Source organism: Lontra canadensis, unplaced genomic scaffold (genome assembly GCF_010015895.1).
Source record: "Lontra canadensis isolate GAN:19392208 unplaced genomic scaffold, GSC_riverotter_1.0 scaffold36, whole genome shotgun sequence".
Lineage (NCBI taxonomy): Eukaryota > Metazoa > Chordata > Mammalia > Carnivora > Mustelidae > Lontra > Lontra canadensis.
This window is the reverse complement of record NW_022631030.1, coordinates 10,040,357-10,066,296: the sequence shown is the minus strand read 5'-3', so window position 1 is coordinate 10,066,296 and position 25,940 is coordinate 10,040,357. Positions and strand designations below refer to the sequence as shown.

The 25,940-nt window shown below is 40.7% G+C and overlaps 2 protein-coding genes across 2 annotated transcripts; one reads left to right on the top strand and one right to left on the bottom strand.

The window, feature by feature from the left end:
* Positions 1–3,112: 3,112 nt before the first annotated feature.
* PATE3 (prostate and testis expressed 3) lies at positions 3,113–5,260 on the bottom strand. The gene is made up of 3 exons (XM_032869056.1): positions 5,212–5,260; positions 3,749–3,871; positions 3,113–3,237 (listed from the first exon to the last, which is right to left on the bottom strand). The coding sequence occupies exons 1-3, from the start codon at positions 5,258–5,260 to the stop codon at positions 3,113–3,115; spliced, it is 297 nt and encodes a 98-aa protein (XP_032724947.1).
* A 5,739-nt stretch (positions 5,261–10,999) lies between these two features.
* PATE2 (prostate and testis expressed 2) lies at positions 11,000–23,679 on the top strand. The gene is made up of 3 exons (XM_032869055.1): positions 11,000–11,095; positions 22,534–22,662; positions 22,982–23,679. The coding sequence occupies exons 1-3, from the start codon at positions 11,014–11,016 to the stop codon at positions 23,116–23,118; spliced, it is 348 nt and encodes a 115-aa protein (XP_032724946.1). The 5' UTR covers positions 11,000–11,013; the 3' UTR covers positions 23,119–23,679.
* The last annotated feature ends 2,261 nt before the right edge of the window (positions 23,680–25,940 follow it).

Sequence of the window (25,940 nt, the reverse complement as noted above, 5' to 3'; positions counted from 1 at the left end):
TCAAATTAGTTGAAAAAAATGAACTTTTTTTTTATGTTTTAAGATTTTATTTATTTATTTGACAGAGAGATTGAGAGCACAGGTAGGCAGAGGAGCAGGCAGAGAGAGAGGGAGAAGCAGGCTCTCCACTGTGCAGGGAGCCTGATGTGGGGCTCAATCCCAAGACCCTGGGATCATGACCTGAGCCAAAGGCAACTGCTTAACTGACTAAGCCACCCAGGTGCCCCCCAAATAAGAACTTTTAAATAAACATTGTTGAGTTAATTGAATAGCTATATGGAAATACATTAAATTGGATCTATTTCTTACAAGGATAAATTCCAAACGGAGAATTTGACTGTTAATTTAAATGTTTTAAGTATTAGGAGGAAACATGCATGAATTATTTTCTAACTGGGGCATATAAAACAGCTGAATTCCATTAATTATCAGGAATGTGCAAGGCATCCTTTACAACCACTAGAATAGCTAAAATTTAAATGACTGATAATAATTGGTGATGGGAGGTATGTGGAACTCTCATATAGTGCTGGTAGAATTATATATTTGTATCACTACATATTTGTATCACTACTTTCACAAGCTATTTGGCAATTTCTTTCAAAATTATGTATATGCCTATATGGCTACCCTATGACTTATACATTTTACTTTATTTATGTACTTAAGAGAAATGAGTGTATGTCCACCAAAATTCTTATCACAAGGATGTCTGTAGTAGCTTTATTTACAATAGTCCAAACCTCAAAACAACTTCATGTCCATCAACACAAGAATTGATTTAATAAATTATTATGTATGTATAGAAATTATTATGTATGTATAAAATTATGTGTGTACACATATATATATGTATGCATATTATATATGTATACAAATTATTATGTATGTATATGCATTATGTATGTCTGTGTATGTATACATAATACAAATATTATGTATGTATACAAAAAAAGAAGAAACTCTTGATGTAAACAAAAACATGCATTAATCTTAAAAAATATCTGGCGAGTGATAGAAACCTGTGTATGCTTTCATTTGTTCAAGTTCATAAATTCAAGAACAGGTAAAATTATACTATGGTGATAGAAGAACAGTAACTTTGAGAGTGGGTGGTTACCTGAAGAAACTTGCTAAGTTAATGGAAATGTCCTGTGTTTTATCTGGGATGGTGGTTATATAGGTTTATATAGTTCTCAAATCACAGCAAACTGTATACTTAGCATATGTTTATTTTATTATATATGAATTATACTTCAATTAAGAAGGTAAAGTAATTAGGGGTACTGGGTGGTTGGTTTGGTTAAGCATCCAACTCTTGTTTTCAGTTCAGGTCATGATCTTAGAGTTTCGAGATGGAGTCCCACATTGGACTCTGTGCTGGGTGTGGAGCCTGCTTAAGATTCTCTCTCCCTCTGCCCCTCCCCCCTCTCTAAAAAAAAAGAAGATAAAGTAATTATATTTCAACTCATAATGAATATTGGATCTAGTTAATAATAATCAATGGAGGCTAAAACTGTCAGATAAAAGATTGAAGGGGAACTTTATATTGTATAAAATAAATCTGAGAACAAAAATATTTATGTGATCAATCTTCACATCATGAAAACTAGGAAAACCCATGCCTTCAGATATTTCCGATAGAATTGGGTCAGATTACCCCTTCTAAACTTACACTTCTATTTTATTACGGTAATATTGATTATGAATTTTGAAATAAAATTAGCTAATGAATTTTGGAAGAATCTCATAAAAAACAATTGTTGGTGGGGCACCTGTGGCTCAGTCATTAAGTGTCTCCTTCGACTCAGGTCATGATCTCAGAGTCCTAGGATCAAACCACATGTCAGGCTCCCTGCTCAGCGGGGAACCTGCTTCTCCCTCTCCCTCTGCCACTTCTCCTGCTTGTGCTCACTTGTTCTCTCTCTCTCTCTTTCCCTCTCTGTCAGATAGATTTTTAAAAAAATCTTTAGAGGTATTTGAATACTGAAGGGTCCCATAAAAAGAAATGTCTTTGCATAATACCTTAAAGGAAAACACATGGTATAGTGAACTTTTTTTATTTGGCAGGGAGTAGAAATTACCTTTCCTAGTACACTCAAGAAAATAAATATGCAGCCAGAAAAAGCATAAAAGCATCATAAGTCCTGTAAACTAAACAGATGCACAAGGAAAATTTCATCAACCTTACTGGCCATTCAGTTAAACACAGAAAACTTTTCCTGGCCAGTTACAGGCAGTAGAAATGAGACACAAAATCTGTTCTTGCTGTGATCTCTAACATATGGGGCAAATAAGACAAACAGAGAAGTGATTCATTGAGAGAGTCACAAAAAGTGTTCATAAAGTGACTTGAGTATTCAGAGAGGGAGAATTTGTACAGCAATTTTGTGGGTAACTGGGGAGGTGATAGTGGAAGTGGATAGCAAAAGAGGAAAGGAACAGGGAAAGATTAGGAGAAGAAGGAGAAGAAGGAAGAGTTGTGATGTATCTTGAGTGTACATCTTGACAGACCTACAAGTGGCCATGTGTGAGCTGTGACTATCACAGAGGCAGGAATTTCCTTATTTTCTGATTTGTACTGACATTGTAAATGGATGCACTCTGCAAAGGCCAAGAAAATAATAAGTGAGTTTGAAGTGAACACTGTCCACTTGGGAAAATAATGTGTCCATAGAGGAAAATCTCAGCTGTCCACCATCCATTTTGCCGCTATTTCTGCTTAATTATAGTAAGCAACAAATGGGAATTTTAGATCCAAATATTTGTGAACTTTCAGCTGAAGTGTTTCTAGTCTGCTTCAACTAGTTTAAGCTAATCATAAGGTTTGGGAATAGTCACGTTTTAAATTCTGCTGTATGGAGACTCTTGGGACAGGCTTCTTGGAGTATGGTAATGCCATTCCTTGTCATGGGAAAAATCTGTTGTTCGGGATCATTATCCTCTGACTAAGGTAGAAACCAAGCTGGAAGCATCAGGAAAGATGACACTGAAGGGAAGAGAGCTGCAGTACATCGAGGATGGATAAGGCAGGAAAGCAAGGGCGCACGGAGCATGAAAGGGGAGAAATATTGACATCATTCTAAAGGGAGACCTCTGGAGGGCGAATATTTTAGATTTTGAGGTTACAAAAATTTTGCTTGCAACACTTATGAATGTAAGTCCGATTGTTGAAATCAAAGGTCAAGTCTCTGCAGAATTTCTGACACACCATATATGATAACTGCAGAATGTTATCTGTAATAAGAAAGAACATAGAAAATAATGCAGTGATCTAAGTTCTGTAAAAACAGGCCAAACCTGGCACTAGTCCTGTCTGAAAATTTGATTAGGCATCAGGGTAGGTTAAGGGATGGCTTCACAGCTTCTACATACCGAAAGAACAGAGGCAGGAAGACATAGAAATGACTGGCCCCCTTCCTGGTTATTTGCCTGAGGTCCCTAACAACCAACAATTCTCTGTAGCTGCTTCATTCCTATTCCTGGTAGAAGATTAGCAACTAGTGCTTTAGTATCTTCAGAGTTCAGATCTGTTAGGTTAGTTTTACTGGGAACAAAGAACCCCCCTCTTCTTCCTCCTATCTCATCTTCCCCCATCCACTTCTGTCTGCATGCACAGGGACCTGAGCTCAGGGGCATTCTTCTCTTCGGTTCCTCTCCTAGATTAGCCTGAGTTGAGATAGGAAATTGCTGGCTCTCCTAAGAATGTCCAAGAATCTCACAGTACCTCCCCGACCCCCTAACTCACCCTGGAAGATCGTTAAAGTCATGCATGACTCATGCTTCTGAGCAACACAGAAACCAAAGCCTCTTCTACAGCGATCTGTCCGTGTGCGAAGGTGGCACGTCATGCACTTCAGTGCTGTCGCTGCTGGAGGGGGGAGAGCCGCTGTGAGTGAGACCAGGGGAACTTGGGAAGGACCTGGAATTATCTAGACCGGATTGTGGGAGCTGGGGGTGGGGCACAGGGGGTGGATGAAGAGCTGGTGGTGGGGAAAAGAGCTTGTAGTAAAGAGCTGGGAGCTCTTACCAACTTCATATCCAAGAGAAATGCCATTGTGAGAAGAAAAGGATTCTTCTGGTCCCTGTTTCAGCCCTTCTAACTGAGGTAACTTAGAGCAATGATTTTGCCTCCATGGCGTTGTTTTTTTCCAACTTTAAAATGGTTCTATTAATGATGGCATAGCTTACCTGACAGCACTGTAGGCAGGCAGGAGTATAATAATGAGGGTGAGTGCTTTAAAATATTTTACCCAAATTAAGGAAGGCACAGATTGCATGGAGCACTGGGTGTTATACGCAAACAATGAATCTTGGAACACTACATCAAAAACTAATGATGACTAACATAACACAATAAGAATAAAGAAATAAAATAGAAAATAAAATATTTTACCCAAGCTAGCATTGCTAACATTTGCTGCTTAGATATTGTTAGGGAATATACTCCGTAATCTTCGAGCTGAATCTATGTAAAGTCCTCATGAATTAGGACTAGTTAGTGACGTGGTATGGTGGGGTAAGCTAATTGAAATACAGGTTAATAAAAGAAACAAGCAAAAAGCCCAAATGCAAAAGGAAAGTAGCCTTTATTGAGCATCTCATTTGGGCCATGTTCTCTCACTTTGTATCTGATTTAATCATTACAAAAGCTTTGTAAGTATTTCCCCATTTCTCAGATAAGCAATCAAAGGTACAGAGAATTTAAGACAGCAGCCGAAGCATTTAAAAAAAAAATCTGATTCTAGAGCATCCAGTATTTCCTTTCCTATAATCATTTGCTTTCATATAAAGTCCCTGATAAGGGTATCAAAAGCCACTGGCACTAAAACAAACTACAAAATTATCCATTATACACCGACCAGTTCTGTCAGCAAATGGGATACAGATTTATGAATGAAAGGATATCCTCAGGAAAATCTTGCTAGGATTTTGAATTATGGGGAGTGGTAGAGACAGAATGGAGAAAGGGGCAGACACAGAGGCTGGTGAGGAAGGTGCGCACAGAGCCCCTGGTGAGGAAGGACAGAATGTTGAGAAGGTCAGAAAAGGTGGCCTGTAAGACAGAAGGAGCATTCTGAAGAATGGCTTTTCCTCCCTTATAAATGCGGTCAAAGATCAGCCCTCCGTGGGTACCTACAGTACATGGAGATTTTCCAGGGCCTCCCTGTAGCCTGTCTCTGGAGTTTACTTCTCATGTCTGTGACTCACCTACAAGGAAGCAGAAAAGGAAGAAAACCATCAAGAAGTGTTTGTCCATCCTGAGCCAGAAGTCCCTTGTACAGGAAGAAGCCAGGAACCGCAAGAACGGCTCTTCAGGCTAGAGGGACAAAACCTACACGATAGGGCAAGGATTATTCATGCCTAAAGGCAACCAATCACCCAAGGCTTCCTCTGGAATTTCAAGTTTATTTTCTCTGTACCCCATAGCAAGTATAATGATAATTAGTAAATGTGGGGGTTTACAGCAAGCTAACTTTTTTTTCTGGCTTATAAGTTGACTTTTTTTTTAAGATTTTATTTATTTGACACAGAGAGAGAGAGAGAGAGAGAGAGAGATCACAAGTAGGTAGAGAGAGAGAGGGAAGCAGGCTCTCTGTTGAGCAGGCAGCCTGATGCGGGGCTTGATCCCAGGACCCTAAGATCATGATCTGAGCCAAAGGCAGAGGCTTAACCCACTGAGCCACCCAGGCGCCCCTAAGTTAACTGTTTTTTTTTTTTAAATAAAATCTTTCTCCTAGTAATTATTGTTATAGTTATGATGTTATCATTCTTATCCTAATTTTACAGAGGAGAAAACAGGCTTGGTGAGATCTAACATCTTACCCATGATTACATAGTGAGTGGAGGCCACACTTGACACCACCTTGATTCAATACCTCTTGGAGATTTTTCTTTTAAGATTTTATTTATTTATTGAGAGAGAGAGACCACAGAGGGAAAGGAAGAAGGAGAAGAAGACTTACTGCTGAGCAGGGAGCCTGATGTGGGGCTCGATTCCAGGAACCCAGCATCATGACACTTGAGCCCAAGGCAGATGCTTAACTAACTAAGCCCCCCAGGTGCCCTGCCTCTTGGAGATTTATTTATACATTCAGCAAACATTTACTGGGAACTGTTGTGTGCCAGGCACAGTCCCATGTGTGAAAGTAGAACAATGTATAAGTCAGGAAAGTTCATGTAGCTCCTTACCCTTTGGGGGAGAAACAGCAGAGTGAAAGGGATAAAAAGGTGTATAATCTATGATCAAGCTGGGCCTTCAACCTAGAACTTCTGATTCTCAGCCCAGGACCCCTTCACCTTAGCAGAAATCTGTTCTCCGCAGCCAGAAACTGTTTATTCTGTAGGACTATGAAGTCCCCCTTAGGATTATCACACAACACGATCTTTACCAAGTTGTGAACCAGCTGGTTTTTCTATGATTTAGTTATGACTCTAAGAAAGTTAACTCAGTAAAGGTTCACCACAGGTAAAGTGGCGGGAAACCATAGCCAGTCTTGGCATTCTCGGGTTCCTAAACCTGCCTGTGAGCTGGTAGCACCTTGGCTAGAAATATTAGGAATCTTCCATACAGAGCTAATTTAATGACATGTTCTTTCTTGTAGGAACAATATGTTCATTAAAACATATCAAGGGGCACCTGGGTGGCTCAGTCATTAAGCATCTGCCTTCGGCTCAGGTCATGATCCCAGGGTCCTGGGATCAAGCCCTGCATCGGGCTCCCTGCTCAGCAGGAAGCCTGCTTCTCCATCTCCCTCTCCCATTGCTTCTGTTGACTCTCCCACTGTGCCTCTCTCTGTCAAATAAATCTTTAAAAAAAATCAAGTCTGACATTTTTAGACATCAGGTGAAGACTGGATGACATAGGTCTTAGTACAAATGGCACAGAATTTACAGTGTTCTTTTTCTATGACCACTCAATATGATGGAGCCCATCTTTGCCTAAGAAGAGGGCCAAACGCCTTAGACAGGGAATTGGTTCCATAGAGAGCATCTTAGAAACCGGATGGTATTTTTCAGGACTTTCCAAAGGCTTATCAAGAAGGCAAAACCCTGAGCCTTTGGTGCTTGGGTTTACAAGGCTATCAGAGCATTTTATTTGCCACCCATTTCCTCTGCTTTATCTATTTAAAGAGAATGACTCTAACATCATAGCCAAGGAAGCAAGGAAGTACATTCTAGGTTAAGCTGCAGTTGGTTTTCAGTGTCTACTCTTCCTTGGCAGATGCTTTCTGAAAGGCCCCCTGAGTTTTTGAATCTCTTTTCTACTAGATTCTTTCCAGTGAGGATTGTGAAATTTTGCAATTCTGCCCAAAGACTGGGATCCTCTGACTTTCTCCTCATCTTCTCCCAGTACCTCATCTGTCAGATTTTCTCTTGAAAACAATTCCTTTCTTCATGACATAGGAAAGAATAACTATTAGAACCCACTAGGAGCAGTGTGGTACAATGGACAGAGGATTTCCCTAGGAGTCTGGAGACCTTTGGTGGATTACTGTGTAATTCATGGCATCTTTAGCGAGCCATTTATCTGTGATGTTAGACGTCAACCATTCTTATGGTCCCACAACTTCAACATTCCAAGGTTTCATAATGTGAATAATGAGGATGGGTACTAAGTTCTGTTCTCCTGACCTAGCAGTTTGCTTGGCACATCATGATGTGCTGAACCATGACGGCTCAACGAAGGAGGGAATGGATGAAGGATAAACCTCACATGATACCACTCTCCACTCTCCCACTGATACAGAGTCCCAAATTAAGGCACTCCGTGACAAGACAGCCACCTGCTCAGCATAGATGCCATTTGCCCTGCTTTGAGGAGGAGAAAGCAGAACATTGTGTCCTCATATTCACGGTCTCTCTTGGCTTCAGGGTGGGTAACTGAGATCTTGATGATACCACAGATGAGCAACCTCTTAACTTGTGCTTCTAAATTCTGCCCATTTTTTTTTTTTTGGGGGGGACATGGACCTTGGCACAGAGTCAGAAGCTGGCTACTTTGTTCCTGGGCTCCCAAGCAGTGGCTTTCCAGAGTGTGTATGGGGACTAGAGTGTGAGATAATGATTGTTTCAAAAATCTGGTGGAGAGGAGCCTGTTTGCGGGTCCCAGGGAAATCACCCTCACATATCCAATTGGTGGGAAAAGAGGTAAAGGAAAGAAGAACAAAACCAACATTTATCGAGTGCTTGCTATGTGCTATACACGAGGCCAGCCCCTTCTACTTAGATCATTTCACAGAGCCCTCACAACACCCTGGTGGTGCAGGGTCTATCAAGAAGCCCAGATGTGGTTCGAGTATAGATCAATGTCACTAAAATTCTGACTTCATTCACAATATTGCTGATAATCTAATGCTTTAGATGAAAAGTCCCAGTGCTTAATGAAAAGTTTAAAAAAAAAGAACCCTTTCAGAACAGTTTATGGACTGATCTTATACACGTGAGTAAGAGATTTTTGTTAGTACCTTACCTTCATTCCTGAACAAAATTTATTAATATGGGGTCTAGTGTCCTCTTAGTTTCATGGGTTCTATGAACCTTGATAGAAAATTTTAATATTTTTCATTAACCTCTTGTCAGGGAGCAAGAATTTCTGTCCCTTTCAAGGTCCTTTTGGCCCAACTAAGAATCAAATTGACATGAAACATATAAACAGGAGAAAAATCAAATTTAATAGCATACATATGGGGAATACACTCAGACATGGAAATCCCAAAGACAGGCAGGCAAAATGAGGTACATATGTCCACCCAAACTAAGGAGAAGAGTGTAGGGGTCTGGGACTTCAGAGGAAAGGAATGCAATTTACTGGAACCTAAAAAATGAAGAGTAAATATTTGGTAAACAGAGGTTTGCTGGGCTACTCAGAAACCGTGGAATATAGAGGGCTAGGTTCCTCCCCATCTACCATACCTAGTTCTTATCATACTGTAATTTTTTTTAAAGATTTTATTTATTTGACAGACAGAGATCACAAGTAGGCAGAGGCAGGCAGAGAGAGGGGGAAGCAGGCTCCCCGCTGAGCAGAGAGCCCGATGCGGGGCTCGATCCCATGACCCTGGGATCCTGACCTGAGCCGAAAGCAGAGGCTTTAACCCACTGAGCCACCCAGGCGCCCCCATACTGTAATTTTATCTACACTGATAGCTCTCTTCCTAGAGCAGGTCCTGCATCTAAATTTTTTTAGGCAGTTGAGGGGTAGGTAAAGAACTTTTCCTGAATCTGCTGGCTTGTAATTTATTGCTTTTCTAAATTTAGGTTTTATTTATTTTTTTGAGAGAGAGTAGAATTGGGGGGAGGAGCAGAAGGAGAGGGAGAAGCAGACTCCCCACCGAGCAGGGAGCCTGAGACAGAGCTCGAAGGTCCCAGAACCCTGAGATCATAACCTGAGCCAAAGGCAGAAGTTAACTGAGCCACCCAGGAGCCACTGATGGATTGCTTTTTGACTCAAAATAATCTTCATGCCAAAGTAGCCCATCTTGGGGTGGCCTGCTCTTGGATCCTACAGTCTAAAGGAGATTTATCATTTCCTTCCATATTTAATGTTGGCAAAAAACTGCAAAATGTTAGCAGTACCCAAGGCTATTACTAATAGAAGTGAAAGAACAGCAATTAGTTGTTTTCATTTGCATCTTTGAACTTACTAGAACACAAAGGCCACAGTGGGGTGTGTGTGTGTGTGTGTGTGTGTGTGTGTAAATATTCTCATGAATGCAAGTGTGAAGCCAGATAAAATGAAAGTGCATCTTACTTCTGTCTGTCCAGAAAATTAGGATTTTCTCCCAATAAGAAAGCTCAGTTTGAAAAACTTAGCACGGGGGCACCTGGGTAGCTCAGTGGGTTAAGCCTCTGCCTTTGACTCAGGCCATGATCTCAGGGTCCTGGGATCGAGACCCACATTGGGCTCCCTGCTCAGCAGGGAGCCTGCTTCCCCCGTCTCTTTCTGCCTGCCTCTCTCCCTACTTGTAATCTCTCTGTCAAATAAATAAAATCTTTTAAAAAAGAAAAGAAAAGAAAAAGTTAGCATGTTTCTGGGGCACATGGGTGGCTCAGTAGGTTGGGCATCTGCCTTTGGCTGGGGTCATTATCTCGGGGTCCTGGGTTCAAACCCTGCATCAGGCTCCCTGACCAGTAGAGAGTCTGCTTTTCCCTCTCCCTCTGCCCCCCACCCCCATGCCTACTCTCTCTTTTCCCAATGAGTAAATAAAAAAATCTTAAAAAAAAAAAAGAATTGGCACATTTCTAAATGGAGCTATGCCATTTTACAAAACCGTTTTCTTGGGGCTTCCATACATTTTCTTACCAGCTTGTTGGATGAAAAAAAGCTCCACTTATATTGGATAAACTTTAGTGAACCATGTTGGCACTGATTTGTGGACTGCAACAAAGGAAAAAAAATCCATACTACATTTTCCTTCTCAAATAGGATACTTGATATTTCTTTAAAAATTTGAAGCAGTCATGTGAGGAATTGGCACATTTGCCATACTCCTTCATTTTACAATGGATGAAACTAAAGGAACCTTTTTCAGTGTTGCCAGTTTGCCTTTTCCTTTTGGTTTTGCTTGCCCTGTGCATGCTGAAGCTGTCAAAGAATTCTTACATCATGAGTCACTTTGGGAAATTGCAAAAATCAGTGACTTTTTGGCAATGGTAAAAAGGTGGTTTTATCATGCAAGACTTTTTTTTTTTTAAGATCTTATTTATTTATTTATTTGACAGACAAAGATCACAAGTAGGCAGAGAGGCAGGCAGAGAGAGAGGGGGAAGCAGGCTCCCTGCTGAGCAGAGAGCCCAATGTGGGACTTGATCCAAGGACCCCGAGATCATGACCTGACCCGAAGTCAGAGGCTTAACCCACTGAGCCACCCAGGCACCCCATCATGCAGAACTTTGAAACAAAAGCTTCTCTTCCCTTTTCACAGATGGAACTCCTACAATGCTTGGTGACCATTTGGTTTTCCTACTTCTTTGAGAAATGAATCTCCTCACTCGATTTTTAGGACAGACATGCACAACAGACAACAGACTATTCAAACAACTCTGAAAGAAATTCTGTCATCAGCCGAAAGAGTCATCAACTTTATCCAAAGTAAGTTTCTAAATCATCACATTTAAAAAATATTTTTGTGGAGGGGCGTCTGGGTGGCTCAGTGGGTTAGGCCTCTGCCTTTGGCTCAGATCATGATCTCGGGGTCCTGGGATTGAGCCCAGCATCGGGCTGTCTGTCTGCCAAATAAACAAATAAAATCTTTTAAAAAATAAAAAATACTTTTTTGGAAAATAAAAAAATCTCCTCTATCATACAGAAGTTCTCTGGCTTTTGACAAGGCAAACTTTAGTACCGATTTTGATAAATAACTTTTATTTATTTGTTTATTTTTTTCAAGAAAAAGCAAACCTACCCTGGAACATTTTGAAAAAGAGGACTTTATTCATGGCGTGGCTCATTCCAAAGATACTTAACCATCTGAATGTGATATATGTTTGCATGTAAGGTCCTGAACTTATTGCTAAGGAGCTACTGAAAAAATCAAAGCTTTCTTGGCTAAACTGCCAATATAAATGAAGAAGGTAGAGGCCAGTATCCTTGCAAATGTATGTTTTTCCCTCAACTTTATTCAGATATAATTAACATTAGCTTGGGGTAACTTTAAGGTCTATACTATGTTGATTTGATACACTTAGATATTGCAATAGGATACAACCCAATGGTGGTAGTTAGCTAACTAGTATGGTGGCCTTAGCTAATGACTCTATTGTGTCACACATCATCGCCATCTCTTTTTAGTGGTGAGGACATTTAACATCTACTCCCTTAGCCACTTTCAAGTAATGTAATCACAATGCTGTGCATTACATTGCTAGAACTTGTTCATCTTCTAACTGTAAGGTTGTGCTCTTTGACCAATATCTCCCCCTTTTTCCCCTTGAAAATGTTCAAGTGCTATGGGAAAAGCTCTGCCAGAATGGAATTGAAATACAAAATTCTGTGTCAATTTACTTGAAAGGAGAAATCCATGATCATCTGGAAATACCCCAGAAATCTTTTGAAAGTCATTTCTATCTTCATGACACTAATGTTGAGTCCAGAAATCACACTATTTCATATTTAAAATTTTTTTTTAATTTTATGTTTTGTAGGCTCTACACCCAATGTGGGACTCGAACTCACAACCCCAAGATTAAGAGTCGCATGCTCCACCAGTTGAGCCAGCCAGGTGCCCCCACGATGTTTTATGCTTTCTATATTTCTGGTATAAATCATATCTAAAGTGTCACAGAAGTGCTAAAGATGGGTTCATTTGTCTGAGGACAAAACACTTCCCCTTCAATTAAAAAAAAAATTTTTTTTAGTTCAATTTTTTAAAAAAAAATTTTAATTTGTAACATACCTGGAGTATAAAATGTCCATGTGACCCTCGATGATTTTAAAATACATTACGTTTTATTTTAAAATATTTTTCTTCGTAATAGCTTTACTATGGTATCATTGATATCCAAAAAACTGCTCTTATTTAAAGTGTGCAGTTTGATAATATTTGGCAGCCTTGGAGATGCTCAAAGCACAGCAGAAGGTAGCTGTACAAAGGGTATCCCAGAACTCGGCTCTCATGGTGACCACCATGATCATCACAGAGATAAAGGGGGCATTATAGACTTCTAAATGGATCAATTTTCCAGGAAGACGTAACAATCCTTAATGTGCATGTGCCTTGCCACAGAGCATCACACAGCAAAAACTGATAGAACTGCAAGGGGAAATAGATGAATCCTCCATTATTGTTGTAGATTTCAGTACCCCTTATCATTAATGGGCAATCCAGTAGGCAGAAATTCAGGACACAGCTTAGTGAATAGCACCAATCCACACTTAATGGATCTAACTGACATTTATAGAATATCTTATCCAACAGACAGAATGCACATTCTTCTCAAGCTTGCATGAACCATTCACCAAATAGACATATTCTGGGCCACAGTACCTCAATACACATATTTAAAAGAATACAAGTCTATACAGTGTATGCTCTCAGATCTCAATGAAATTAAACTAGAAATCAGTAACAGAAAGATAGCTAGAAAAAACAATCCTCAAACACTTGGCGATTCAATAACATACTTCTAACTTCCTTATGGGTCAAAGAAGAAGTCTCAAGAGAAATTTAAAATATTTTGAACTAAATGAATTCAATTCAAATGCCTGTCAACAAATGGATAAACAAGTTGTGGTATGTCCATAGAATAAATATGTCCAGGCAATATAAAGAGATAAACCATTGACTCAATAATGTGGATAAATCACTCAAACAATATGCTGACCGAAAGAAGCCAAACCAAAAAAAAATCACTTGCTGTATGATTTCAATTTATAAAATTCTAGGACATGCAAACTGATCCAAAAGTACCAGAAAGCAGCTTAGTGGTTACCTGCAGATGCTAGGAGGAGAGATGGAGATGGGAGAGAGGAATTACAAAAGAAATTATGAAGGGTCACTTGGAAATCTCTAGACCTGATGAATATGTTCACGGACTTGATTTGGGTGATGGTTTCACAGGCATGTGAAAAGGATTGGGTCCCGCATCAGGATCCCAGCTCCACGGGGAGTCTGCTTCTCTCTCTGACCTTCTCCTCGTTCATGCTCTCTCTCATATAAATAAATAAAATCTTAAAAAAAAAAGTCATACCATGAAAATCCTGACTCAGAAAAAGAAACCTGGCGTAGTTACACAAATATCCAAAAAATTTACTTTCAGGTGAGAAACCTTACTGGAGATGAAAAGAGACTTTTCATAATGAGAAGGAAGTTAACCTACCAGGAAGATATCATAATTCAAAGTATTTGTACACCTAACAACATGGCATCAGAATGTAGAAAGCCGAAGAATGGCAGGAATAATAAGGGAGTTAGATATTATTTCTCATCTCATTATGAGGTATCTCATTAGGAGAGATTTTATTACATGTTTCTCACTAGCCAATAGAACAATCATATAAAAATCAGTAAGCATATAGGTTATCTTGGTGGTAAAACTTGAACCAGTTGATATATACAGAATAGCGCATCTAACAAAGGCAGAATACATATTCTTTTTAAGTGCACGTTGAATGTTTACCAAAATTGGATGATAAATCAACATGTAAAAATTCAGAAAAGATTAAAATAATTCAGGATGTGTTCTTTGACCATTGTGGAATTAAGAAATGCATCAATTACAAAAATAAAACTAGAAAATTTCCCTCCTGTTTGGAACAAAAAGAACCTTTAAATTACTGGTGGATTAAAGAAGAAATTATAATGGAAACTAGAAATAATTTGAAGTGAGTGCTCATGAACGTGTGGCATTCATACTGTGGGAAGCAGCTAAAACAGGACCAAAAGGAAAGTTTATAGTCTTAAAATGGATATAGTAGTAAAGAAATAATATAGAACACTAACGATCTAAATATTTACCTCAAGGAGCTAGACAAAGGAGAACATATCAAACCTGGCAAAAATGTAAGAAAAGAAAGAGAAGAGCGGAGGTAGATATTCAAAAGACAAAATTAACAAATTCTAAATGTGTTTCCTTGAAAATTGCATTCTTAATGAATAAAAATGGAGAGAAAACAAAATGTAAGCATATCACGAATAGAGGTGGGCAAAATGGATGAAGGGAAGTGGGAGGTGCATTCTTCCAGTCACAGAATGAATATAAGTCACAGGATCTAGTGCACAGCACAGGCTGGTCAATGGAATGGTAATAGCTATATGGTGACAGGTGGTTGCTGCTACACCCGTGGTCAACCTGTCTTTATGTATCAAAACCTGTCAAATCACTACCCTGTGCACCAGAAACTAATGCAACATTTGCATGTCAACTCTATTTCAACTAAAATAAATGAATAATCAATTTTAAAAGCAAGATTTGTAAAATGGCAAATGCAAAAAACTAAAAAAAGAGTAACGGAACAAAGAAGGTATATATCACTACCTTTCCAGCAGACATTGGAAAGAAAATAAAAAGGATAGTATAACAATCTATCTATAATGACAAGTTTAGCAATTTCACAAAACGCAACATTTTTTTAAAAAATTGTGAAAACTGTCAAAAGAAGAAATATTATTACTGATGAAATTGGATCCATAATTATAACTCTGTTGCTAAGGAAATCGTAGTCCCCGATGTCTTTACCAGTGACTCCTCTCAAACATCAAGGGAAAAAACCTAACAGTGTTATGGGTCCAAGATAACCTTGACATGATAAGAATGTTAGAAAATTTTTTCAGACCGATCTCTCAAACCCTGATGCAAAATTCCAAAACAAACATTACCAAACTTAATTCAATAATATGCAAAAAGGATAATCTACTTTGATCAGGTACTTCAGGAATACAAGAGTTGTTTAACATTAGAGGAAGAAATCAATTTAATTGTCCACATTCATAGAAGAAGAAAAACAAAACTATGATGATAAAATGGAATATCAATTTATAATAAAATTATCATCAGATAACAGTAGAAGAGAACTTTTAAATTAGATAAAGAGTATCTATAAAAATCCTCTTAATGGTGAATTATTAAAGTAGTAGTCTTTCCAGCAAACTGTGCTGGAACAACTAGATATCCAAATGGCCAAAGATGTAACTTTTCCTTTACACTGTACAGAAATTAAACTAAATATAACTTCAGATGGATCTTAGACTGATGTACAAATTAAGATGATAAATCTACTAAAAGAAAACATTGGAGAAAATATTCGCAACATGCAGCTAGGCAAAGATTTCTATAACAGAACCTGGAAGCACAAATTACAGAAGAAAAAGATTATAAATTTAACTTCATCAAAATGTAAGCCTTCTGATTCTTAAAAATCACTACGAAGAAAATACAAAGGTCAGCCACAGTTGAGGAGAAAATATCTCCCATGTCTCCGGAATGTACCATTTCGTTTGATGAGTGAGGCCTTTGGGGCCCTGCCCACCTACCGAGTTATTGAGTCTGAGTTGACTCACTCCCCCATGTGATTATCAGGCCAGCAAATACATCACGAGGCTCCCTTGGATCGGGCTTCAGTTTTCATGAGCCCTCTGGAGCAGGTGAGGAGCTGCTTTTCAGAAGGGCTAGATCCGTGTCAAGGAGGTGACAAATCCAAATCTTAAAGGAGTATCTCCCCGTGGCTGCTGCTTCTTTGTTGCCAGAAGCTCCAACTGACAGTCATCACTCCCAGTGCCGGGAGCTCAAAGAGGCCATTAGTATGGTGGGCTCAGAGGTGGAGAGTGGACCACCGCTAGCTGCAACAACTTCCAGCACAGCTGCCTTGTTTGGGCCCCACTGCAAGTTTTTCCCAAATCCTGCCATTTGAATCCAGTGCTTTTTTTCCCCTATGGGAAAAAGACCATGTTGTTTAACACACACACACACACGCGCCCTTGCAAGGAGATTTTGCTCTCTTTTCTCTGGTCAGGAGTGTGGTGCACGCAGGGAGGAAGAGAAGCTAGTCTGCAGGGGATGCTAGAGCAGTAGGAGTCTTTTCCTTCTTTGGCACCTTGTCTCGCTATTAGACTTGCCTCTCTCACTCCTACATAATTCCGTCTCTGGAGTCCTCTCCCTTTGTCCCCGTACATGCTAATATATTCATTACCTATTGCCCCATAGCCAAATTCCCAAACCTTAGGGGCTTAGAACAACAAAATGTATTATTTGAAGGTTTTTGGTTAGGAATTGGTGTGGCTTGGCGGGGTCCTTGGCTTCAGAGTCTTTCGCAGACATAATGAAGTGTTGGCCAGGCTGTAGTCAGGTCCTGGCTTGACTTGGGGAGGACCCCCTTCCAAGCTTGCTCATGTGGTGGCTGACAGATTGAGCTCTTCACTGGCTGTTGGCTTCAGATGAGAACCACATACCTTGATTTTAGCCTGGTGAGACCCTGAGCAGAGAATCCCTCTGCACGTGCCCACACTTGTGACCTACAGAAACTGAGATCATAAATCTGTGCTTGTTTTAGCTGCTGTGAGTGGTAGTTTGTTATGCAGCAATAGAAAAGTAATACAAACGGCTGGGAGAAGTGGGTTCCCTTACCTCCCCTTACTTGTGGTGAGAGCACCTGCTGCTGGACTCCAAGACGTCTTCTCTTTCTCTTAACCCAATCCTGTGAGTGCCCTTGTCCTTCATCTTCCAGAAAGTCATGTCCCTGTCACAATCTCATCCTCATCTCCCAGGTTGTCAAGAACAGTGAAGGGTCTGGGATTTTACCCTACTTGCAAGCTAACAAGCTGGTTTGTTCTTGTTTTAGAGAAGCTGGGAGGAGAAACAAAACTCTTGGGTCAGAGACAAAGGACTTTTCCAGTTTTAGTCTGTGTGCCGATTCAAAAGCTTATAGTTTTATACTGTGATCATAAAAATGGGATTTTTGTAGGCTACATGTTTACTTTTTTTTTTTTCCTGCAGCTTTTTCCCCCTATTCTCCTGGAAGCAAGATGTTGAGACAAAGGACTTTATTCTCATGGTGAGAGCAGAAGCCAGAGCGCCATGTTGCTTGGGTCCCTGAGGCCCACAGGGCAGTCAGTATAGCAGAGGCCCAGGTAGATGCCCAGGTAGAAGCTATGGGTTTTTGTCACAGCTGGGGAACACTGAGCTTGAGGAATCAACCGCTTATATGCTAAGTGGAAGCAAGCCTGCTCTTTGTCCTGGGGAAGATGTTACCTCAATCTTAAACATTTTTCTCTGTGAACACAACCTTGAGCAATGGCCTGAGAAAAGTATGGCCAAGGCCTTGTATCTTGGCATACCCAAAAGGAAGACACTGTGATGCTCAGGGCCCATGGTGCACCATCTCTACTAACCAAAGTTGAAGAATAGAAGCATAAATAATGAAATATTGACCTAAGAGAAGTAAAAAGTGAAAAAGGTAGATATTTTTAAATCTAAAAGAAATGAAGAGATTTATAGATTTGAAAGGTTATAATTTGGGGGGTGCATGATGGCTCAGTGGTTAAGCATCTGCTTCCAGCTCAGGTCATGATCCCGGGATCCTGGGATCAAGCCCTGCATTGGGCTCCCTGCTCAGCGGGAAGCCTGCTTCTCGCTCTCCCACTCCCCCTGCTTGTGTTCCCTCTCTTGCTGTGTCTGTCTCTGTCAAACAAATAGATAAAATCTTAAAAGAAAAAGAAAGAAAGAAAGAAAGAAAGAAAGAAAGAAAGAAAGAAAGAAAGAAAGAAAGAAAGAAGGAAGGAAGGAAGGAAGGAAGGAAGGAAAGAAAGAAAGAGAAAAAGAGCCTTGTTTTCATCTCCTTACTATAAAGAAATCAGTCTGATTTAACCTGGCTGCTCTGTGAGAATGGCCTGAAGGATGCAAGAGTGGATGTTCCACAAATATTTTGGGGGTGTTTCCTACTTTCCAAGCCTCCAGATGCTGGGGTACAGTGGTAAAAGTCCTTGCTTTATTCTAGTCAAGGAATCAAACAAGTGACCAAAGAGGTGTGAAAGGTCAGGTAGTGAGAATCATTATTAAAAAGTAAAGCAAGAAAAAGGATGGAGAGGGATGTTGACATTTTCTAAAGATGTATCAGGACTAAGGGGCACCTGGGTGGCTTGGTCGGTTAAGCATCTGCCTTTGGATCAGGTTATGATCTCAGAGTCCTGGGATCAAGCCCAGTGTGGCCAGTGGGCTCCCTGCTCAGTGGGGAGACTGCTTCTCCCTTTCCCTCTACTTCTCCCCTGGCTTGTGCACGTGCACGCTCTCTCTCTTTCTCTCTCTAAAGTAAATAAATAAAATCTCAAAAAAAAAAAAAAAAGGATTTACCAGGACTGAGGCGGTGACATTTGAGTGAGCAAGGGGAATGTGGTAGGAAATAAGAGGGAGAGTGGGCTTTGCTCAGAATGGGGAAGACTTTCCAGGCGGTGGGAGGAGCTTTGGATTTTCTTCAAAGAGTGATGAAAAGTCACTGGAGGGTCTTGAGAAGGCGTGTGGCATCCAGGACCTGTAAAAGTGCTGTCTGACCCCCTTATACAGAATTGACTATAATTGGGCAAGAATAGAAGCAGACAGGCAAAGAAAAGAAAATTTCCTTGGACCAGGTGAGAGATGAAGACAGATTGGATTAGAGTAGTGGCAGTGGGACAGAGAAAAATAAACCCATGTGAGAAGTTAGTAAGTAGAACGGATAAGACTTCCTGTTAGATTCTCTTTGAGGCTGAGGCACAGGGATCTATAAGAAATTCTTCCCAGGTTTATTGAACCCCTAAACACTGAAGTAGGAGCAGATGTAGTGAACCAGAAGGATTATGATTTCATTTTGAGGCAGCCTGAAATTATGGTACTTGAGCCTTCCGAAGTGGAAGGAGATTTGTAGACGGGAGTCTGGAAGTCAGAATAGGGGTCTGAGACAGACTTGTAAAACTGCATGTCATCAGCATACGGAGCATACCCTAAGCTGTAAGAATGGACCCAATTCTCACCCAGTCCAGTGAGTCAGTACTCAGCTTGTTCCTAGCTGCTCATTTGTGCAAGGCAAATTAGAGCTAGTTCTGAATCTGACTTTCTATCTTCAAGGTCCATTCTAGAAGAGGTGGTTACTAACTTCCCATCTTTTTGAATACCCAAAGCCAAATGTCCATCTTATTGAAAGTTAACCCTTGACTGGATGCGCCTGGTACCCCCCCCCCACCGTCACAGCCAGGCTCTTGCCCCTCAAATGCCAGAACCACAGCTAGCCACTACCCTGTGCCTTGCTTAACCAGATGTCCTTCTTCTATATGACTCCTGATGATGGAAGTTTCTGATGCCCACCCTAGTGAAACGGCCCATGGAACTGTAAGCACTGCACAGACAGTTAGTGCTTGATAGTTTCCAGGGCCTTAACAAATATGAGCTTCTTTTTTTTCACAAACTTGAATATAACCCTAATACTAATCCTATAAGAGACGACGGTTAGTCTCAACATCAGGAACTCACCCAAAGTCACAAAGTCGGCAAACAGCAGAGTCAGGATTCAAGTCCATATGTGTCACAAACTTAAGTTTGGGATTGAGGGAAGCGTCCTTTCCAGAATTCAGTATTGGTGCAGAAGAGCGCATACTTTCATAGGTTTCCCAACTCTGGGAAAAGAGCTCTTTTCACTGACATCTTGAACTTACACTGTAGTGAGCAAGAAACTTCATCCTACAAATGAGGAGTCTCAGCAGCAAGACCAGTGCAGTGTCCCCTTGAGCCCTTCTCTTCACCCACGTGCCATCATGTCCACCAAGCTGTGTCTCTGTGCCGGAGTCTCTGGCTCACTTGTGTTTCTGCAGCCACATGACCCACTCTCCTCACAGTGTGACAGCTGTTTGACATCTCTGTACTCTTGACATATCTGTTCCTTTGGGTGCCTGTCCCTACTTACTTTTTCCACCTAACACATTGCTAGCCCTCAAAGTCCTGCTCAACACCCCTTCTTCTTGGAAAGCTTCATCACATTTGAATGTCCTTCACCCTGATGTTCCTAGCCAACTGGGCTTGGTGTCCTTTTGATGTCTTTGACTAGACTTTAGCCTCTGTGAGGCCACTGAGTCGTGTCCTGGCTGCTTGACCTCTTCTCTTCCTGGGATACTGGCATTTGGTATATCCCTAGAAATTATTTATGAGAGTATCAGTCAATTAATTGGTAATACCTGAGGGCAAACCTGACAAACTTCACCTTTTCCTCACCCTTTCCCTGAAGTTTCCCTTTCTTCCACCACAAAAGGGATACTCCAGTGTTCCCACCTCCACATCCAGACTACACCTGGAGTCTGAGCTTTGTTCTGGTGTCTCAATCTCCATTGGAGAGAGACAAATCTGAAATTGTTCTGAGGAAAGTGACCAGGTTAGTGAAGAGAGATAAAAAGAACTAGATGTCCAAATCCTGTCTTGAAATACCTGAAAGGTTAAAATGTAGGAGAGAAATTTGATTCTACTTGCAAAGCACAAGGCTTAGAAATTATATACATGTATATTATAATATATATTAGAGTATGTATATTATATATATAATATATATTAGAGTATATATTATATATTAGAGTAATATATATTAGAGTATTAATATATATATTAGAGTATGGTACATATTATTTCTAGATTATAATATAGATTATTATGTTATATGTAATAATATGTAAAGTAACACAAATATAACATAACATTATATGTTATATATATAACATATAACAATATTATGTGTTATGTATCATAATATATTCTATATAATTCTATATTATATTTTAAATTATATAAATTGTACCATTGATCTTATCATTCAGGGGAATTTTTAAATAGATGCCTTGTGGGGACAGGGTGGCCTCCTGGGTAGCTCAGTCGGTTAAGCATCTGCCTTCGGCTCTGGTCATGATCTTGGGGTCCTCAAACCCAGACCTCATCAGGCTCTCTGCTCAGTGGGGAATCTGTTTCTCCCTCTCCCTCCACTCCTTCCCCTTGCTCATGCCCTCTCTCTCTCAAGTAAATGAATAAGTAATCTTAAAAAAAAATAGATCCCTTTGGGGTAGTGAGACTTAAGTTGGTGGCTTAGTTCTGGGAACATTGAGTTACTGTCTGTTCCTGAAATTTTATGATTACGTGATTTGGATGAATAGTCCAAAGACAGATCACTGGTGGAGATCAACCAGTGCTTTCCACAGGAAATTGTACATGACAAAAGTTCCAGGATGTTTGTTGTGTTTCTGCTGGGCATAGTCTTTCTGGTCTGCTCAAGTAAGGGTAAGTCCTGGAGGTAGAGGGAGAGCTGTTGTTGATTAAGAGATGGGCTGGGGAAGGGGAAATTTCCACAGCTGGCTCTTCGGGCTTTGGCAGATGTGTATGAGGTTATGACAAAGAAGGCTTTTCTTTTTTTTCCCCAGGTGAATTGGAGGAACATCTGAGAGGTACAACTATGACTAGTCTACAATCCTTTGTAAACAGGTCGTTTGTGACAGGTTGAAGAGAAAAACCTCTCAAACTTCAGAGAGGGCTGTAATCCATTCTTACTCAATAATCTTAGGAGTTATATCTCGTCTTAGACTAATTTAGTCCATTTTTTAGAGTAAGGAAGCTGAAGTCTCTTTGTTCATTTCCCCTATGACTGTATGAGATCATCAGGTTAAATAATGGGCCCATAGAGCCTGGGTGGTTCAGTGGGTTAAGCCTCTGCCTTCAGCTCAGGTCATGATCCCAGGGTCCTGGAATCGAGCCCCAAATCGGGCTCTCTGCTCAGCGGGGAGCCTGCTTCCCCCCAACCCCCCGCCTGCCTCTCTGCCTACTTGTGATCTCTTTCTCACTGTCAAATAAATAAATAAAACCTTAAAAAAAATAAAGGGCCCATAGATAAATTTCCTGGGAACTCTGATCTTTTGAGATCATATACAACAATTGATTCATGTCTGTATAAGTTATTGTTCACAAGATTATCATAGGAGTCAATGGCCAAAGAAAGATTCTGAACCACCAGGCAATAGTAAGTTCCTATAGAGAAACCCACAGGCCTGGAGAATCTTCAGACTCCATCCTTTAAAGAGCTCTTTCTGTGTCTGGCAGAGATTACCAACACATGCTATAAATGTGGAAAATACCATCTTGGGTTGTGCTATGACACCATGAAGACCTGCACCCTAAAGGACCAACAGTCCTGTGCTGTTGAGAACCTTTACTTCCTTACAAGAAAAGGTAACTTGGGGTAGAGAGTGGCCGAGAGATAACCACCTGTGCATGGGGGAGTGGGTGGCTGAAGACGGGGCGGTCCTGTAGAGGGGATGGCAAAAATGCATTATTCCCCAAGACAATATTGAGTAAAGGAAAGGTTGACATCTCTTATCAGTTGGGGAAATACAGTCCATTCTCTGGTCAATAATGAGTAGACTCAGCCTTGTAGCTCATTTGGGCTTAGCAAATGGCTCTTGGAGCTCTGAGGAGAGGTTATTCCTCTGAACAGGATAGGAGGAAGTGGAGTCATTACAATTGTGTTCTCTCTCTTTCATGTCCTCAGGGCGGAGTATGTACTATTATTCTAAACTGTCATGTATGACCAACTGCGAGGACATCAACTTCCTGAGTTTTGAAAAAAGGACACAGCTCATCTGTTGCAATCATAGTAACTATTGCAACCTCCCTGAGGGGGTCTAGCTCAGCAGCTTTCCTGGACTGGCTCATTCTTCAACTCACCATTCCCTTTATCTCTTCCCCCAAACCTGTACTTGGATCTCCTCTTTCAACCAAGGGTAGAGAGTGAGAAAGCCAGTTGGTGAAAGTCATAAGGACAGAGAGGGGAGAGTAGTGAGTCTCATTAATGATGGAGGACTAGACTAGACTGACCTTTGCAAATCCCTGTTGCTCACATCTGGCAGTTTTGATTTCCTTATGATGGAAATAGAGTTGCCGCAAATAGGATTGGGTTTGGAACTGGTTATTATCTCCTGTATGGTAATGCAAAGAATTGGAAATCCTGAACTTGTGCTGAGAACTCTGTGACCATTCTTTATGCTCATCTATATCCACTCTTCTGGTTGCAGTTGAGATTCTCTTTGGATTAGCCCTGATATCTCCTGGTGCTCTCCTTTTACCCATGGGTTATGGAGATAAAAGAAGAAAACTCTGGCTTCCCAATTTGTTGGCAACATGAGCCATATCTTTCTTTAGTAGAGCTCTTGGAGGAGGGGAATCTCAGGCAGAAAGAAAATTGGACAGGCATAGGGATGAGGCATTAAGGGAAATTGTAGGGACCTTTCTGTTTGTGGAAACTAAGATTTTTTTATTAAATTTTTTTATTTTTTATTAACATATAATGTATTATTAGCCCCAGGGGTACAGGTCTGTGAATCGCCAGGTTTATACACTTCACAGCACTCACCATAGCACATACCCTCCCCAGTGTCCATAACCCAACCACCCTCTCCTTACCTCTCTCTCCCAGTAACCCTCAGTTTGTTTTGTGAGATTAAGAGTCTCTTATGGGGGGCACCTGGGTGGCTCAGTGGGTTAAAGCCCCTGCCTTCGGCTCAGGTCATGATCCCAGGGTCCTGGGATTGAGCCCCACATCTCTTCTCAGCAGGGAGCCTGCTTCCCTTCCCCTCTCTCTGCCTGCCTCTCCACCTACTTGTAATCTTCGTCTATCAAATAAATAAATAAAATCTTTAAAAAAAAAAGTCTCTTATGGTTTGTCTCCCTCCCAATCCCATCTTGTTTCATTTTTTCCTTCCCTACCCCCCAAACTTCCCACATTGCCTCTCAAATTCTTCGTATCAGGGAGATCATATAATAATTGTCTTTCTCTGATTGACTTATTTCACTCAGCATAATACTGTGGAAACTAGGATTTGAGAGACAATTTGGTGTGGGTGAAATTGGCTTGAATTATCAGGGTCCTGGCTGGCCACATGACCAACCAGCACCAGATTGAACTCAGTGATTTAATTGGGAATGGAGACCTTGTGCAAGGATGGCCAGCGCTCCTTATAAGAATGAAGGGGTGAAAAAGAATGAAGGGGGAAATGTGAATAATAAAGCAGATGGCATGGTAGTCGAAGATAATAAAACGAACAGAGATGCCATGGGTAGGGTTGTAGTTAGAAAGTTCCCAGATAAGATGAAATTATGAGTAAACAAAGGGTATAAGAGAGCAGAAGTTAGTAGTGGTGGGAAGAGAAGCCCCCAGACACTGAGTGGAATAAACAGGCAGAGAGGAATGGAGTAGCACTGATGGTGGAGTGTGGCCAAGGTGGTGAAGCTTCCTTGGGTACAGAATAACTCTGGCATTTCTCTCCTTAGGAGGCACACTGAAGTTCCTGGTCCCCGATTTCCATGAGCTTTTTCCTCCCTCATTAGGCCACATGAAATGTTTAATGATAAACCAACCACCCCTCTACTCAAGTCATTTGGTATGCTCTCTGTGTCTGAGAATATGTTCCTTTCTGAGGAATTCTCAGTTGGGATTTTATGGAGCCAGAATGAAGAAAGACATGACAACCTTTTAAAAATGGACAAGCAGATTGGAAAAGCCAATGTAACATGGGTATTTTGAGTTAGGGAAAAAACATATTTTTATTCCTATTTGTATTATGGGCTTACTCACCCGTTGAATCATTGGGGATAGGAGATACCTGTCTAGGGGGAAAGATAGAGAGAGAGATCATTGTTTTTCATTGGGTCTCAAAAGAGACTTTAAAAATATTTGTGCATCATTGTTTGGACAAAGCTTGGCTTTGTTGAACAAGAAGAGGGTTCTAATTATAAAATCTTTCCTAGATGGCTCAAGAGCAAATGTTGGCATTCTCAGGATCAGAGCATCAAAAAAATTTTTTTAATGTAGTAAATGGCCTTCATTTGGTTTTGGTGCCCTGCCCCAATCCTCCTAGCTGACCAGTGCTTCTGCCATCCAGCTGCATTGAGTGTTGGCTCAGGGCAACTCAGAGCTGTTTACTACTCTGCAGATTTGCCCTCTGCTAAATGGGAGCTGCCTTGCCCAGATGCTAAGCTCCCATCATGAGCACAGACCTCACCCAATAAAAGGGTGACTCCTTACATCACGATGGGACTAAGTCTGGGGCGCATTATGTGCTCCAGAGCTCTTCCACAAGATTTGACTAAATCCCATCTCCAGCTGAGACCATGTTCTTGTTAACACTTTTTGCCTGACATCTTTTGCTTCTGTTTCCACCCCCTCCCTGCCACCAATATTGTGAGCTGAGAAGACCAAATGTTTTCCACCATCACTAGGAATGGAACTCTAAAACAAGATGAAGTTAGGTTAGAAAATGAAATTACGTTTTGACACCTAGGAGTGACCTGTGAGTGTAGGGTTTAAATGCACTCCTCCTCGTGAATAAAGAGACTCTTGCTGGCTTCCTTACTACCTAGATAAAAATGCTCTAAACTTGGAGATTATCTTTTGGCTCATCCCATTTTGGGATTTTCTTCTTAGTTCCATTTTCCAACTTGCCCAAATGAAC

Coding starts and splice junctions, on each gene's coding strand:
- PATE3 (XM_032869056.1), bottom strand. CDS start 5,260: ATGGACAAACACTTCTTGATGGTTTTCTTCCTTTTCTGCTTCCTTGTA. Junction 3,872..5,211: donor CCTTTTCTGCTTCCTTGTAG/GTGAGTCACAGA, acceptor TCCCCCCTCCAG/CAGCGACAGCACTGAAGTGC. Junction 3,238..3,748: donor GACTTTAACGATCTTCCAGG/GTGAGTTAGGGG, acceptor TTCTTATTACAG/ATAACATTCTGCAGTTATCA.
- PATE2 (XM_032869055.1), top strand. CDS start 11,014: ATGCACAACAGACAACAGACTATTCAAACAACTCTGAAAGAAATTCTG. Junction 11,096..22,533: donor AGTCATCAACTTTATCCAAA/GTAAGTTTCTAA, acceptor TGTGTCTGGCAG/AGATTACCAACACATGCTAT. Junction 22,663..22,981: donor TTACTTCCTTACAAGAAAAG/GTAACTTGGGGT, acceptor TCATGTCCTCAG/GGCGGAGTATGTACTATTAT.